The sequence below is a fragment of the Lithobates pipiens genome, unplaced genomic scaffold (assembly GCF_037356315.1).
Source record: "Lithobates pipiens isolate NorthernLeopardFrog02 unplaced genomic scaffold, aLitPip1_a1.2 Scaffold_22, whole genome shotgun sequence".
NCBI lineage: Eukaryota > Metazoa > Chordata > Amphibia > Anura > Ranidae > Lithobates > Lithobates pipiens.
In genome coordinates this window covers 170703523-170720048 of record NW_027507784.1, presented here as the reverse complement: position 1 = coordinate 170720048, position 16526 = coordinate 170703523, and the positions used below count along the sequence as shown (strand labels likewise).

The 16526-nt window shown below is 49.3% G+C and overlaps 1 protein-coding gene across 5 annotated transcripts in view; it reads right to left on the bottom strand.

Moving 5' to 3' along the window:
- Positions 1-16526, bottom strand: part of ORC2 (origin recognition complex subunit 2) — a 218413-nt gene that overhangs the window by 170521 nt on the left and 31366 nt on the right. For all 5 annotated transcript variants that reach the window (XM_077448635.1, XM_077448638.1, XM_077448637.1 and 2 more), the window contains exon 2: positions 14726-14829. In XM_077448635.1, the coding sequence (XP_077304761.1) occupies positions 14726-14819 (94 nt within the window). In that variant the 5' untranslated portion in view covers positions 14820-14829. The remainder of the gene's footprint in view (positions 1-14725; positions 14830-16526) is intronic.

Here is a 16526-nt window from a genome sequence, read left to right as displayed (position 1 = left end):
AGACAATCACCCTATGACCAGCACCCATTCACCTAGGGAGAGCCAAATGAAGCCCCACCACTAATAGGGGGAAAAAAAAAATGGGACACATGCACAGCCAGACTCCGCAGACCAGCCCTGCCAGTCTGTGGATAGTACAGAGAATCATCTCAAAACCCTTGGTGCCCCCTTCACTAGGGAGCAAGAAAAGACGAAGCCCCATTTACCTCTTTCTTACCTTAGGGTCAGAGTCTGCAGGTGTCCAAAACCTGCTTCCGTGCTTACAGTATCCTCCCCGGTGACTTACCAGTGCAGGACAAGATAGCTTCCACCATCTTCTCTGTAGCCCTGAAAGGTGGAGCAGTGAGGATCCCGGTCTGGCCCAGTGGATCGGACAACTCCCCTGGAACAGTGCATGGAGCTTGTATCTCTGACCACCAGGTTGGCGTTTGCTACCAAAAACATGGCTGCCAAGCCACTTCCTCTGCTTTCAAGGAGCGCAGACCACTGCTATTGAGCTGAGCACCATACTTCAGGACACCACTGTCCCCCGGAAGAAGAGTTAAAATCCCACACTGCCAGTGTACCTGAATCTACAGGCATGCTGCTGTTCAGACTCCTGTGAAGAGAGGGAGTCCCCTGGAGTAAAAATGCAAGACTCCCTTGTTCTGGGATGCTGTAGCCATGAGGCCCCTGCAACCTAGCACAAAGGCCAGAGAAAAATAAATTTCTTCAGAGTTCCTGTCTGGCCAAAGGAAATACTGAGGGACTACTGCCTGTGGGCTGTCTTTTATAATGTGGATCATGCATTTCCTGTGCTAGGTGGGAGGATTCTATCTCACCATAAGTCATCCTCGAAGAGGACTTGGGAAATGCAAGTTATCAGCATGAACTCTATGACTGGCATGTATAACTTCACACCAACCTTGCCATTTTTCTTTGGAATCTTCCATCCTGGCAGAGATGCCTTTAGCTAAAAAGGCCTCTGATTAACTAATGCTTAGGCCCCATTCACACCTGAGCGTAGCATTTTCAGGCAGAAAGTCGCACAAAAATACCTGTAATCTGACCTAAAAAAAAAGTTCCAGAACTTGTTTGAGCTTCAGGCGTTTTGGAGTGGATATGTGAACCATCTCCATGGAAAATAAAAAAAGTTTTCCCCTCCAGCATTTTGTAGCTTCAGGCTTCAAGCTACAAAATGCTCAGGTGTGAATGGAGCCTTAGTGAATGTTCCCAGGACAGTCATGAGGACAATGGAGGTTTGGTCCTTGCAGGCGGTCAGATCTCCACAATCCCAAGAAAACGTTAGATGGTTTTTGCTCATAATTCAAGGCATGCATTGCTCAAATTACCTGACTCCCACAGGGCTGAAGAAATGTAAACAAAACAGGATTTTTTGTACTCACCGTAAAATCCTTTTCTCTGTAATTCACCGACCGACACAGCTCCTCTCTGTAACTAAATGGGTTGTATAGCCTGCCATTACGAGAAACTAGGCAAAATTGTTACACAAGACACAGAACGTTAATCCCGCCCCCGGGGGCAGGCCCCATGCTATCAACCCTTCCCACTGTTCCTACCAGCTTCAGTATGTCAACAAGCAGTATAACGTAGAAAAAGGGAGGGGTGGGTGCTGTGTCGGTCGGTGAATTACAGAGAAAAGGATTTTACAGCGAGTACAAAAAAAATCCTATTTTCTCTTATATTTCACCAACCGACACAGCTCCTCTCTGTAACTAAATGGGAGGTCCCCAAATAAGTGCCAAACGAGGGGTGGGAAAAACAGCATAAAAACTTCATCCACCATGGCAAGTGGGAACTAGTGAAACTAAACCCACAAAAAAACAGCAGTGTGTGGAAAAAACACCACTATATAACCGGGTATCCTTAACAGGAGCGATACCCAAGACGGCAACATTGCGGAAGTAATGCAACAGTGCATTACCCAAAAAGTACTGCGTTTTTTTTTTTTTTAATCCACCAGGTTTATTTCGCTTTACAGTGTATACATGTTATAGATTACATTTACAAAAATGGTACATATCGTACAAATCCTCAAAAAACAATTGTATAACCATCTCAAATCTTCGATATCACATCACATTTTATGCATGAAATAAAGCAAAAAGGTACCTTGTGTTAGGCCGCGTACACACGCGGGGACTGTTCGCTCAACTTTGTTCGTCAAACAGTTTCAGAGGACAGTCCGCTCAAAATTAGCATGGACGGACTTGCCCACACACGACGAACGAACAGTCCGCTGAAACCGTGCGCGATTACGTGAACGGCACGTACGACGGGACTAGAAAACGACGTCCTATACACTGCAATGCAACCTTCGGCGTGTAAATTCTTTCTGAGCATGCGCGAGACTTAGTTTGACGAACAAGCCTACACACGGGCGGACTGTCCGCTCAAACCAAGTTTCAGCAGACAGTTTTTCGGAATTTCCGAAAAACTTTGTTCGTCAGACTGTCCGCTGAAACTGTCCGCTGAAGCCCACACACGAGCGCACTGTCCGCCGAAACACTGTTCAGCGGACAAAGTTGAGCGAACAGTCCCCGCGTGTGTACGCAGCCTCAGTGTTTTGGGTTGCTTCACTACCCATGGGCCGGAAGATCTATGTGTCATTTACAATACTATGTGTTGTGCAAAAGCAGGCTATGAACAAGTGCTAGACTCCTGCAGCCACCTGTCCCAGATTTTGTAGTATTTCTCAGGACATCCTCGATTGATGTATAGAAATTTTTTGTAGGGGAGGGTGCTGTTTATTTCTGCTTTCCATTCTGCAATGCAAGTCCTCATCCATTTCCTAGCTATTGTCTTTCGTGCTGTGAATAGCGTCTCGTGTAGAAATGTCTTCATGTACCTGTCAGTCGAGTCTGGCAAGAGTCCTAAAAGGCACATTTTTGGGTCTAGCGTGGCCGGAGAGCCCATTTCGTCATGGAGGAATCTTACTATCTGTGTCCATAGTCCCTGTACTTTGGGGCATGACCAGAGTAAGTGAATGAATGTTCCTGTCTCCCCTCCACACATTTGGCACAAAGTGGACTGCTAGCCTCTGTACCTGGCAACCCTGAGGGGGGTAAGGTACACTTGATGGATTATGTAAATTTGGGTCAGCCTGTCCGAAAGTTTTGGCGAAACCGCCTTACAGAATTCCAGAGCTTCCTCCCATTCCCCGTCCTCGATAGGTCCCACCGCCCTTTCCCAGCAAGGCTCAAGTCCATAAGCTATTTTAGTTGCTACTGGGGTGGAGAGTAGGTTGTAGAAGGCTGAAATTAGTTTTTGAGGATCAGTGTTTTTGATGATTGCCATAGTGACATTTGAAGTGGGCTTGCGGGGGGGGGGACAATGGGAATTGAGTACGGGTTGCATGTTTGACTTGCAGACATCTAAAGAACATATGATTGGGAAGACTGTACTCCTCTTGGAGTGTGTGGAAGGTTTTTAGAGTCCCATTGGTAAGTAAATGATGGAGATAGAAGATTCCATAGGTGGACCAGAAATCTACATTAGGGATTTGCCAGAATTCAAGTAGGACCTTGTTGTGCCATAATGGGGTGAAGTCATTATATTGGGGAATCTCCAAATTAGTGGAGGCAATGTCCCATATGCGTCTATATTGATGCAGTAGGGCCAGCTCACCAGTCCTCAAACCAGTATTTCCGGTGTTTATTGTTATTGCATAAATAGGGTCTTTAGTGTATCTGGCCCACTTGGGGCACATCAGCTGGAGGAACCTTTCCCTGTCTGTCTTGTCAATGTGGTATAGTTGTGATAATTGGGACGAAATATAGTATAGGTTGAAATCTGGTAGTGCCATACCTCCCAGGTCAGGTGGGTTTTTTAGTGTCTGCCATGCCAGTTTGTGTCTGTTAGGACCCCATACGAAAGGTTTGAGGAGGGCTTCTAGAGTCTTGAAGTATTTCAAAGGTAAGTATGTTGGGGAGTGCCATATAACACTTTGGGAAGTAGAACCATATTAATTAAGTTTATTCTGCCCCATACCCCCAGTGGCAGACGAGCCCAGGTCCTCAGCTTAGTTTTTACATAGGACATAAGGGGTTCAATATTGAGATGTATAGAGTCTGTGGACATTCTGGATACATGGATTCCGAGATATTTGATGGTACTAACTCTCTGAAGTGGCAGACTGGCCGGTGACTCGGTTGGTGGGAAACTGTCTATTGGTAATATTTGCGATTTTTTCCAGTTAATTTTTAAACCAGAGAAGGTCCCAAATTGTTCAATTGTATGTAGTGCCACCTGCAAGGAGGATCCCGGATCTGCCAGGTATAAGAGGGTGTCATCCGCGTACATACTGATTTTTTCAATCAGATTACCTGAGCATAGTCCCTTGATTTCTGGATGGATATGGCTATTGGCTCAGCAGCCAGGGCGTATAACAACGGCGAGAGAGGGCAGCCCTGCCTTGTGCCTCTGGTGAGGTCAAACTGCTCGGAGGGCCATCCGTTCGCCGTCACCCTGGCTGTGGGCGACTGATACAGCAGTTGTACCAATTTAATGAATTTAGGGCCAAAGCCATACCCCTCCAGACATTTCCACAAGTACTCCCATTCCACCGAGTCAAAGGCTTTCGCCGTGTCTAAAGTCACCACCACCCTAGATCCTGCCTCCATGTGTGTAGCCTGTAGGTTGATGAACAATTTGCGTAGGTTAAAGGATGTGTTGCGACCCGGCATGAATCCCGCCTGGTCGACATGTATTAAGGAAAGGATAACCTGATTCAATCTCAAGGATAGTACCTTGGCGAGAAGGTTTACCTGGAGTAGGGAGATTGGACGATACGATTCCGGATATCCCGGGTCTTTCCCTGGTTTGGGAATGAGCACTATTATTGCCTCTCTCATGGATGGTGGTAAGGAAAAGGTTTCAAAAAGGTGGTTGTATAGCGTGAGCAGTTTAGGGGTAAGAAGTTCACTGTACTGAGAATAAAACTTGATTGGAAGACTGTCTGAACCAGGGGATTTGGATCTGGCAAAACTGCCTATAGCCGTGGCTATTTCGTCTGTAGTGAGGGGTGCGTCAAGCAGGTCAAGCTGGTCTGTCGTCAGTTAAGGGAGGGTAATGCTATGTAAGAAGGCCGTTCTCTGGTCCATTGGGTCTGTAGTCGTTGTCTTGTATAAATCTGCAAAGAAGTCTCTAAATCTAGCAGTTACTCTTTGAGGATCTGTTATCTGATGGCCCTCTGGTCCATGTAGCGTGATGACCACTGGGGGTCTATCCTCACTATGTACCAGGTAAGCCAACAGCTTGCCTGCCTTTTCTCCATGCTCAAAGAATTTCTGCTTCGTGAAAAAGTTTTTGTCTGGCCTTTGTAAACTGAAGTTGAGTTGCCACTCTGGATTGCAGCTTGAGTCAAGCTGCTATCTCTGAGGTAGGATTAATAGCATACTCCCGTTCCGTGGAGGATAGTTCTGCTAGCGCCCTGTCAAAGATATCTGCGGATTTTGTCTTAATTGCATTTATATGGGAGGTAAGGGTCGCGCGTATAGTTTGAATGAGTCCCAAATCGCCGCAATAGAGGCAGTTTGGTCGTTTTCCGCAAAGTATTGTTTCCATAGGTTCGGGAGCTCGTCATCGTCCGGTAGCAGGGACAACCAAAATGGGTTTAGGCGCCAAGGCTTTGGGGGTTTACCCACGGGGATGCTCAGTGAGGTCCAGTATGGGCTGTGGTCAGATAGTAGTCTTGGGCAAAAGGCTGTTTCTAGTATCCGTGGCATTGGGGTGCTTGATACAAGAATAAAGTCAATGCGGGACATGGAGTTGTGGGAAGGTGAAAAGCAGGAATAGGCTTTTGCGAGGGGAAATTTGTAGCGCCAAGTGTCTATTAAGTGGACAGTGGAGGTCAGTTTTGAGAATTTTGTCTCCCTTTTAGCCACATCCGTCCCCTGTGTAGCCTGGAGTCTATCTAATGCTGGCCGTAGGGTGGTATTGAAGTCTCCCATCCAGATCACTGGTATTGTGGGATGTCGGGTCATAAGGGCGAGTCCCTCGATGATCACAGTCATACTGAATGGTGGAGGTATGTAAAAGGCCATGAGGAGAAACTGCTCGCTATATAATTTGGCATGAAGAAATACATATCGGCCCTGAGGGTCTGTAATTACTTCACATAGCTCAAAGTGCACTGATTTAGCAATTAATATTGAGACACCTCTGGCGTGGGTAGTGTGCGTGGAATGGTATGCCCACCCCACCCACGGGCGTCGGAGGGCCATCTGCAGCTTTCCTTCTATATGGGTCTCCACCAATGCCACCACATCCGCCCCCTGCTTCTTTAGGAATGAGAGGGCTGCCGAGCGTTTAACCTTCTCACGCAGGCCCCTCACATTCCATGTCAGGAATTTTATTGATGTCATAGCATGTCTTGTGAAAAATAACACCACGGATCGTCTAGTAAAGCGGCATGGAGTATCCAGAGCTTGAGTAACATTAGAAACTGGCATAGATCGTACCATACATGTGACAACCATTGAGGAGACATAATAAATACACACAAATAACAGTATAACAATATATAAGGTTCCCCTCCCCCCCCCCCCCACCCTACACCTACCCCCACATGTGCGGGCCTCATCCCCCGACAGTTGTAAACGAACTGCCCTTCCATAGCTTCAGTGATGGTGAACTCCAGGGTTCGGTGAGGCTGAACCTCGCTGCATCTTATGGGCTAATGGGAAATATATTATATAGCAGGGCCGAGGTACATACTTCACCACATCAAGCACCCCTTCAGCACCTAAACATTTTCCCATAGGCAGTTCCTGAGGCACCATATGCACATTTAAACATTGCAAAATCAACTGTTAAACAACCCTCTCCCCCCTCCCCGCCTTACACCCACCCCAACTTGTGTAGGCATTATCCCTTAACAACTCTGAACTGCCAGCTGGGAAAAACAGTAACTGCACATCTAGAACAAAGATGAGGGACAGTTTTAGTCGCTGGATCAACCACCGCAAAGGAACTCCCATGAGGGGAGCAATGAAATATAGCAGGTCCACTCTAAACATCCAAAAGAAAAAAGGGAAACAATTTGGAAATGTGGCCAGGGTAATTAGGAAGGCCGAGTGTCGGCAGAAACAAAGCAAGGTGATATCACCATTCCATTCACTGGATGTGTCGTCGGTCTCTACCGTCGTGCGCAGGCCCACGTTCCAGTCATGAGATGACTTCATGAGGATCCTCAAAGAACGACACTCTGCCATCATGTTCCACTCTCAGGCGTGCAGGGAAGAGCATGGAATACTTCAGGTGACGGTCGCGTAGCCTGCGTTTGGCTTCCATGAAGCTCTGACGACGTTTCTGTATTTCGGCTGAGAAGTCAGGAAATATTGCCACCTTTACGTTTCCCACTGGGATGTTACCTCTCTCTCTCGCAGGTCGTAGCGCGGCATCTCGATCCTTGTAGTTTAAAAGCTTTGCAATAAGTGTGCGGGGGGGGGGGAGCCCCCTGGGGAGGGGGTTTAGCGGGCATCCTATGTGCCCTCTCCACCACCAGCACAAGGGAGAAGGCCTCCCGACCATAGGTGGCTACCAGCAGCTGTTCCAGGAACAATGTTGGGTCTTTGCCTTCTGCTCCCTCAGGGAGACCGATGAAGCGGAGATTACACCTCCTCAGACGATTTTCCATGTCGTCTTGCTTGGCGAGCAACTGGTTAATCTGTCGCTGCATGTGTTCATATCCGGCCTGCAATGGCGGGAGGACATATTCAACTGTGCTGATGCGGGTTTCCGTCTGTGACCCGATCACAGATTTTCTGAAAATCTTGTCTAATCAGAGACACGTCCATCTTAACCCCCTCAATCTGGGCGGTGAGGGACATCCTGCAGAGTGTGATCGCTTCCAGTAGTTTATCCGTGTCTCCCTGTCCTCGCTCCCCTCCGGTCCTCTCATATCATCGCATATCAGGTTCGGTAATGGTGTGGGCACGTCAAGGCAGGCCAGGGAGGATGGAGAGAGGGTAACAGACAGGGCCCAGAGCCTGCCTGAGGGTCAGGTGTACCAAGATGGCGACGGGCCTCTGTGTACAGGCCGAAGCAGTGGCCCTGTCTGAGTGGAGAATTAGGTCCACAGGGTCCCCTCTCCGCTCTGTGGTCGGATGGCCAGTAATGTAGGGTGTCCAGGCAGGAAATAGGGACGTCGGTCCGCACAGGGCCCAGTGCTGGTTCCGAGGACGGGTGTTCCAAAATGGCCGCGGCCTCCGTGGGTAGGCCGAAGCCGGGATCTCGCCTGGGTGCTGCCGCTGTGTAGAGCCCGTTCAACAGGGCCACCCCTCCAATCTGCGGGCAGATGGTGAGCAACGCCGAGAGGCTAGGCAGGACGGGAGGATGTCAGTCCGCTCAGGGCTCAGCACTGTTCCCGGGGATGGGTATGCCAAGATGGCCGCGGCCTCCGTGTGTAGGCCGAAGCCAGGGACTCGCCTGAGCTCTGCCGCCACGCGGGAGAATGCCGCTCCGATCGGATCACCGGAGGGCCAAAGGATGAGTGGGGTGTGCGGAGGGGTCCCGGACAGGCTGCCCGCTCGAATGGGGGGATTGTTAGAGTGGAGGATTACTGAAAGGCAGGATTTATTGTGGAGCTCCTAGTGTGACGGTCTTACCCCATACTCAGTCAGGCCACGCCCCAAAAGTACTGCGTTTTTATAAAAATAAAAAATAAAAAACACAGGAAAAAATTTAATTGCAACTACCCGGCCGCCTGCAAAACGTTGCGGCCAAAACAGGCTTCAGCCGATGCACTGACGTCTACCTTGTAGAACTTAGTAAAAGCATGGACAGACGGTTGCCGCCTTACACACCTGAGTGACAGACGCTTGGTGTCGGAAGGCCCAAGATGTTCCGATTGTTCTTGTAGAGTGGGCCATGACCGGAAAGGGGGGCACCTGCCCCTTCAAGGTGTAGGCTTGGACTACAATCTGTCTGATCCACCTGGAAATGGTGGCCGACAAGACCGCCATGCCCTTCTTAGGACAGCCACCGAAACAAACAGTGAGTCTGACTTCCGAAAGGAAGCTGTGGCAGACAAGTACACCTTCAGAGCCCTAACCACATCTAGAGCGTGAAGGGCCACCTCTTTGCGGTGCTTTGGCTTAGGACACAATGATGGCAAGACAATGTCCTCATTGATATGAAAGGCCGAAACCACCTTCGGTAGAAAGGATGGTTGCGGACGCAACACCACCTTATCCTTGTGGATGACCAGATAAGGCGACTTGCAGGACAAGGCCGCCAATTCCGAAACCCTCCTGGCCGATGTAATGGCCACTAGAAAGACTCCCTTCTGTGAAAGGGTCAGCAGAGGAATCTCTCTAATATTCTCAAACGGCGGCTTCTGAAGCGCCGACAACACCAGGTTCAAATTCCACGGAGGACGCACCAGAGGAACTACATGTTGTACCCCCTGCACAAAGGTACTCACTAATGAGTGAGACGCCAGAGGTCTTTGAAAAAAAAAAAGACAGCCAGAGCTGAACTCTGCCCATTGATGGTGCTCAATGCCAACCTCTGGTCTACACCTTGCTGAAGAAACATCAGGATCCTGGATATAGAGAAGGAACGTGGATGCCACCCTTTCTCCTCACACATGGAGATGTAGGCCTTCCAAGTACGATGGTATATCTTCCTGGAAGAAGATTTCCGCGCCCTCAGCATAGTTGGAATCACAGAGTCCAACAGCCCGGTTCCTCAATACCTGGCTTTCAATAGCCAGGCTGTTAAAGCCAGCGATGGTAAAGCAGGGTGAAGGATTGGACCTTGAGATAGAAGGTTCTTTGTCAATGGCAGTTGCCAGGGAGCAACTGCCACCAGGCGCACCAGGTCTGCGTACCAGGCCTGCTGAGGCCAATCTGGAGCAATCAGGATTACTGGAATCCCCTCAGCTTCCACTCTGCGAAGCAGACGTGGCAACAGTTTCAGCGGAGGAAAGGCGTAGATCAGCTGGTACTGATCCCACGGAGCCAGCAGCGCATCTGACGTGTCTGCCCACGGATCTCTTGTCCTGGACACGAATCTCTGCACCTTCCGATTGATCCGGGAGGCCAATAGATCCACATCTGGTGTGCCCAATTTCAGGCACAGCAGCCTGAATATCTCCGGATGCAATGCCTATTCTCCTGGGTCCAGCATCTGTCGACTCAGATAGTCAGCCTGCCAATTTTCCACCCCCGGGATGTAAATGGCCAACAAGGCCGGAACGTGTCGCTCTGCCCACCGAAGTATGTGAGCGACCTCCCGAGCAGCGGCTGAGCTTCTTGTTCCCCCTTGATGATTTATGTATGCCACAGCCGTGGCATTGTCTGACTGTATCCTGGTCGGATGCCCTTGAAGACAGGTCGACCACGTGTGGAGGCACAGCCTGATCGCTCTCAATTCGAGCAGATTGATCGGCAACTTAGATTCTTCCATCGACCAGAGGCCCTGAGCCAACTGAATCCCCATCACTCCACCCCAGCCGGACAGACTGGCATCCGTAGTGACCACTGTCCATTTCAGAGGAAGGAACGATTTTCCTGCCTGAATCACCGGGGACCTCAACCACCAGATCAGGGACTCCCTGACTGGCTGGCTCACCTGGATCTGCCGATCCAGGGACAACGGAGATTTGTCCCATTTTGTCAAGATCTCCTTCTGCAGGACTCTGTGGAACTGGGCATAAGGTACTGCCTCGAAGGAGGCTACCATGAGCCCCAGCACCCACATGCAAAAAGCAGAGTGATGACCACTTGCGGTTCATCAGTAGTTTGACCACAGATCTGAGAGTCAGAAATTTGTTTGAGGGGAGAAAAACCTTTCGCTTCCCTGGAGTCCAATAGTAACCCCAGGTACTCCAGACGCTGAGTCGGTACCACCACCGACTTCTTTATGTTCAACAGCCACCCAAACGCTTGCAGGGACTGCAAGGTGATCGCCACATCCTCCTCTAAATCTGAGGCAGAAGAAGCTCTCAGGAGGAGATCGTCTAGTTAACCCACGATCGCGATCCCGCGTTGTCTCAACAACGCCAATACTGGAGCCAGTACTTTGGTAAAGACTCGGGGGGCTGATGCCAGGCCAAAAGGAAGAGCCCCAAACTGGTAGTGGGCTTCCCGACTGCCAAACGCAGAAACTTTTGATGCCGATGGCATATGGGTATATGCAGGTAGGCATCCTGAATGTCCAAGGACGCCAGGAAGTCCCCTCAATGGAGTGCAGCGACTACTGAGTGAACTGATTCCATTCTGAACCTCTGCACTTTTACAAAGTGATTTAGGGCTTTTAGGTCCAATATTGGACGTACCCCTTCCTTCTTGGGAACCACAAACAGAGTAGAACCCCTGGAAGCGTTCCGATTCCGGAACCGGTACAACCACCCCGATTCAGCAAGTCCCTCACCGCCCCTAACAGGGCCTCCCGGCGAACCTGGGACACAGGTATGCTGGAGGGAGAGAATCTGTTTGGCGGCCAAGAGAGAAACTATCTTGTAACTTGCAGAAATCAGATCACAGACCCATTGGTCTGATAACCAAGAGGTCCAACGGGCTGCAAACTCCCGAAGACGACCCCCCACCCGAGACATGGGTGGGGGCAGACCTTTATGAGGTAGCACTTTTGTATGCAGGCTTAAGGTTCCAGGGACGCTTCTGACCGTCCGCGGGCGTCCTGTTGGGCTGGGGACATTCGCCGAAGCACCGGGCGAACAAAAAAGCCGCTAGTGAGCGGAAAAGGAGGGCCCTTGCCTGAGGCGTGGCTCCTTAGCATTCCTGGCCTGTGGGAGTAGTGTACTCTTACCACCCATGGCATTTTTAATAATGTCATCCAAAGAGCAGTTCGCCAAGGCAGGGAAGATCCGTCAGGGCTTTATTGGATGCCTGGTCAGCAGACCAGCATTTCAGCCAAACGAGGCGCCTCAGCACCACGGCTGACACTGAGGCCCTGGATAGCAGAGGAAGAGTATCCAGGGCCGTGTCACAAACGTACTGAAGGCCATGCACTAGTTGGTCTGTTAGTTCCACGCAGACAGAGGAGGCATTCTGCTCTCCCAATTCGTGGTACAAAAGTTTTGTTCACTCAGTCAGTGTCTGAGACACCAGTGCAGATGCCAGTACAGGTCGCACGGCTGACCCCACAACCGTAAACAAGGAACGAGCCACTGCTTCGGCCTTCTTGTCCGTGGGATCCTTGAATGCAGGAGTCCCCTCAACTGGGATCATGTTTACTTTATTTAACCTAGATACTGGGGGGGTCCACGACCGGAGGAGCCGACCACTTTTTGAGAAGGCTTTCCTCAAAAGGGGTAACGCACCGCCAAATTTTTGGGGACCGAAAAGGTCCGCTGCGGGCGACTATTCCCTGTAGATGAATTTGTCAAAATAAGTCAAATACAGGAACACCTTAGGTGAACGTGCTGGCTTGCGGGACCCAAAAGGGATCGGTACATCAGCAGAGGAATTTTCTGGCTCTTGAACCTTCAGGGTATCACACACAGCTGTGATAAGTGCTCCAACAAGCGCCTAGTCGCGCCCGGACCCAGACAGGGAATCATCCTCACTGTCTGAACGGTCCAGGTCAGCCACGTCTGATAGGTCAGAGTAGGGTTCTCCAGCCGCAACAGGACCCGAGTCTGCATCAGAGCTCTCCCCAGAGGACGGAGGGGGGCAGGGGCCTCTTCCTGCCACGTGCCGCCTCTATCTTAGCAACATAAGAGTCAAGGACCGCCGTCAGGGTGTCCATGAGCACCGCGCTAACTGCAGGTGACCCAATTGCTATAGCCTGGATTTTGGGGGAAGAAACACCAGTTTCTGAAGCCATGCTGAAGCCAAGGGACTTAGGACAGTGAAGGTTCCACCCTCCTGCTGCCACCACGTGTGGGGGGGGGGGGGGGGGGTGGGGGGTTACTTAGTGCTAGACTCACCACCCTGGGGCGTTCTGTGATAGCCACAGCAGTGCCTGTAGTCCCTAGGAGGTTCCCTGTTGCAGAGAGGAGAAAACTCAGCAGCAGCAGCTCCCACCAGCGGTGCAATGATTTGCAGAGCAGCTTCAGCGTTCAGCAAGAGCCATCCAGCGTTCTCCACACACACACAGTGGATACAGGAAGCAGCTAGAGAAAGCACATGTAATGCTGCCACAAGAGGCCAGAGGTGAAAAAAGTGCTCAGGCTTTAAGAAAATGGCCGTCAATGTAATGAATAGGAATCCTAAGGAAAATGGCTGCTGAAGCTCACCAGGGGAATTTATAGCTTTCCCAAATCCAAGATGGCCGCCGGAGCGGCACCATGCGGTGACAGAGCAAAAAATAAAAACGTGCTGCCTGCTAACAGTCAGGACCTCCATAAACCATGTTTTGGGACCCCCAGACCTGGACCAATGCCAGCCGCCCAGACCCCCCCCCCCCCCCCACAGGTGAGAAACAGCGACACACACACACACAAACACACCGCCCGCAGCCACCACCCTCAGAAAGGGGGGGGGGAGGAGGGATAGGGACTTGGGAGAGAAGATAGGGAGGCGAGGTGGCCCCCGAATCGACCCCCCAGGGAATGCCCAGCTGCTCACCCCACCGAAGCAGGGAGAGCCCTACTTACCAGTCCTGAAGAGCTGTGAGGCATTCCATCACAGACCCACTCCTGCGCAGCTACAGGGTGGCTGCTGGCCTCGGTATACTGCGATTCATACATCAGTAGCCCGGTCATATGTATACCCCAGAGCATTGAAGCTCACCGACCACCTCTGGAGCTCAGGCATGTTGTGGCCTGCTGAGCCTTAGCTGCGGCCTGCTCACACTTGATGGCCGGACTGGGGAGACTACAAGAATATCATTAACCAGCCTGTCACTCAGCCAGCAGTTGATAGAAGATCTCAGGATCTTTCAAACCTGCAGCAAAAGTATGGACCGAAAGGCCCACAGAGTTTCCTAGGTCATTCTCCTAGGCAAAATAAAAACTGAAGCTGCTGCTAGCAGCAGTGGGAAGGGTTGATAGCATGGCCCCCCCGAGGCGGGATTAAAGTTCTGTGTATGGTGTAACAATTTTGCCTCGTTTCTCCTAATGGCAGGCTATACAACCCATTTAGTTACAGAGAGGAGCCGTGTCGGTCGGTGAATATAAGAGAAAGCCTAGTTTCCACTTGATGAGGCTACGCTGATGGGCACCAATGGGCTGCACTGGTGGGCACTGATAGGTGGCACTGAAGAGAATTGATGGGCACTGAGAAGTGGCACTGATAGCTGGCACTGATGGGTGGCAGTGATGGGCACTGATGGGTTAAACTGAAAGGCAGCACTGCTAGGTGGCAATTGTGGGCACTGGCAGGTGGCAATGGCAGGCACAGAGGAGGAGGCAGATGTGCCTCCTTCCTCTTTGGGACCGATGTCCCTTGAGCATAAGCCAGCGATCGGCTTTTTTTTTGCTGTCAGCGCGAGGAGTAGAAAAAAAAAAAAAAAATAAATAAAATTTTAAAAAAGATTACCAAGCTTTTGTTTACACACATGATCAGCTGTCATTGGCTGACAGCTGATCACATGGTAAGGGGCCGGGATCAGTGAACACACGAGTCTCCCGGAAATTTAGGTCCGCGTTGTGGCCGTCATTCAGCTATAGCGTGAACCTCAAGTAGTTAAAATAGAAACCCTTTGTAAATATCTACAAACCATACACTGAAATGAATGGCACATTTTCAGGGGTCTACAGACATCAAATGTGGTTTTACCAGGACTGTCATTGGTGCAACCAATTATGACACACCTTCTTGTTTATCAATGATATGCTCCAAAACATCTTCATCAGGTACAAACTGAACCTGCAGCTTTTTATTCCCTTGAACTGTGTCATGGCTCATGTCTTCCAACCTGTAAAAGAAATTAGAAAACATTTTCATTACAGTTACTTAACCACCTCAATACAGGGCACTTACACCCCCTTCCTTCCCAGACCAATTTTCAGCTTTCAGCGCTCTCACACTTTGAATGACAATTACTCATGTAACATTGCACCCATATGAAATTTGTGTATTTTTTCACACAAATAGAGCTTTCTTTTGGTGTTATTTAATTACTAGTGGGTTTTTTATTTTTTGTGCTATAACTGTAAATTTTGTAAAAAAAAAAATACTTTTTGTTTCTGTCATAAAAATTTTCAAATTAATAATTTTTCTTCATAAATTTTGGCCAAAATGTATACTGCTACATAGCTTTGGTAAAAAATAACCCCAAATTAGTTTATATTATTTGGTCTTTGTGAAAGTTAGAGTCTACAACTATGGTGCCAAATCACATCTGATCACTCCTTCAGTACATCAGGTATATCTTATTTCTTGAAACACTCAGTGCCAGTTCACACTGGGATGACTTGTCAGGCGACTTAGCCGCCTGACAAGTCGCATCCCGTTCTGTACTATGGAACCGTTCTAATCAGAGCGACACAAGTCGCTCTGACTTAGAAAATGGTTCCTGTACAACTTTGGGGGTGACTTGAGGCGACTTGCATTGACTTCTATAGAGAAGTAATTTTGCAAGTCACCGCAGCGGTCGCAACCAGGACGCCTGAGACAGTCGTGCTGCAAGTCGTGCTGCCTCAGTGTGAACCGACATCAAGTCAGGAAAGTATAAATACCTACCCCCCAAATGACCCCTTTTTAGAGAGTAGGCATTCCAAGGTAGTAAGTAAATAGCATGGTGAGTTTTTTTAAGTTGTAAATGTTTCCCCACAATTCTTTGCAAAATTAAGAATTTTGTTAATTTTTTTTTTTTTTTTTAAATTGTCAAAATTATCAGGTTATTTCTCACACACAGCATATAGCATATGTATACAAATTACACCCCAAAATACATTCTGCTACTCTTCCCGAGTATGGCAATACCACATGTGCGAGACTTTTACACAGCCTGTCCACATACAGAGGCCCAAAACTGAAGTAGTACCTTCAGGTGTTCTAGGAGCATAAATTACACATTTCATTCCTACCTATCACACTTTTGAAGGTCCTTGAGCACCAGGACAGTGGAATTACCCACAAAACGAACCCATTTTCGAAAGCAAACACCCTAACATATATTCTATGAGGCATGGGCTGCAGGTAGGTACTCGTGTACTCTGATGGTCTGGTGACAGGTACTTGGGTACTCTGATGGACTGGTGACAGGTATTCGGATGAACTGTGACAAGTCCTCTTTATTGGGGCGGCAATCACTGTGTGTTGGTGTACACTGTAAACGGTAACAAGATTTTACCGCAATCTCCTTCTTGTACACGATCGGTGTGTGAGGAGGAGAACCCGGTAATATCTCACAAAGTGGACCTTCGGTGACAAGCGATGTCTCTGTGACACGCCGCCATCGAAGGTACAGGGCTGAGCGCACACAATTACGCACATGCCTATTTAAATGGGTAGACGTCATATGATGCCCGCCCAGAACGAGAGCCGCGCCGCCTGGCCATCATATGAAGGCCAGCAAGTAGTTAAAGTGGTTGTAAATTCAGAAGGTTTTTTTTTGTACCTTAAAGTGGTTGTTAAGCCAGATTAAAAAAAAAAAAAAAAATCCCAACA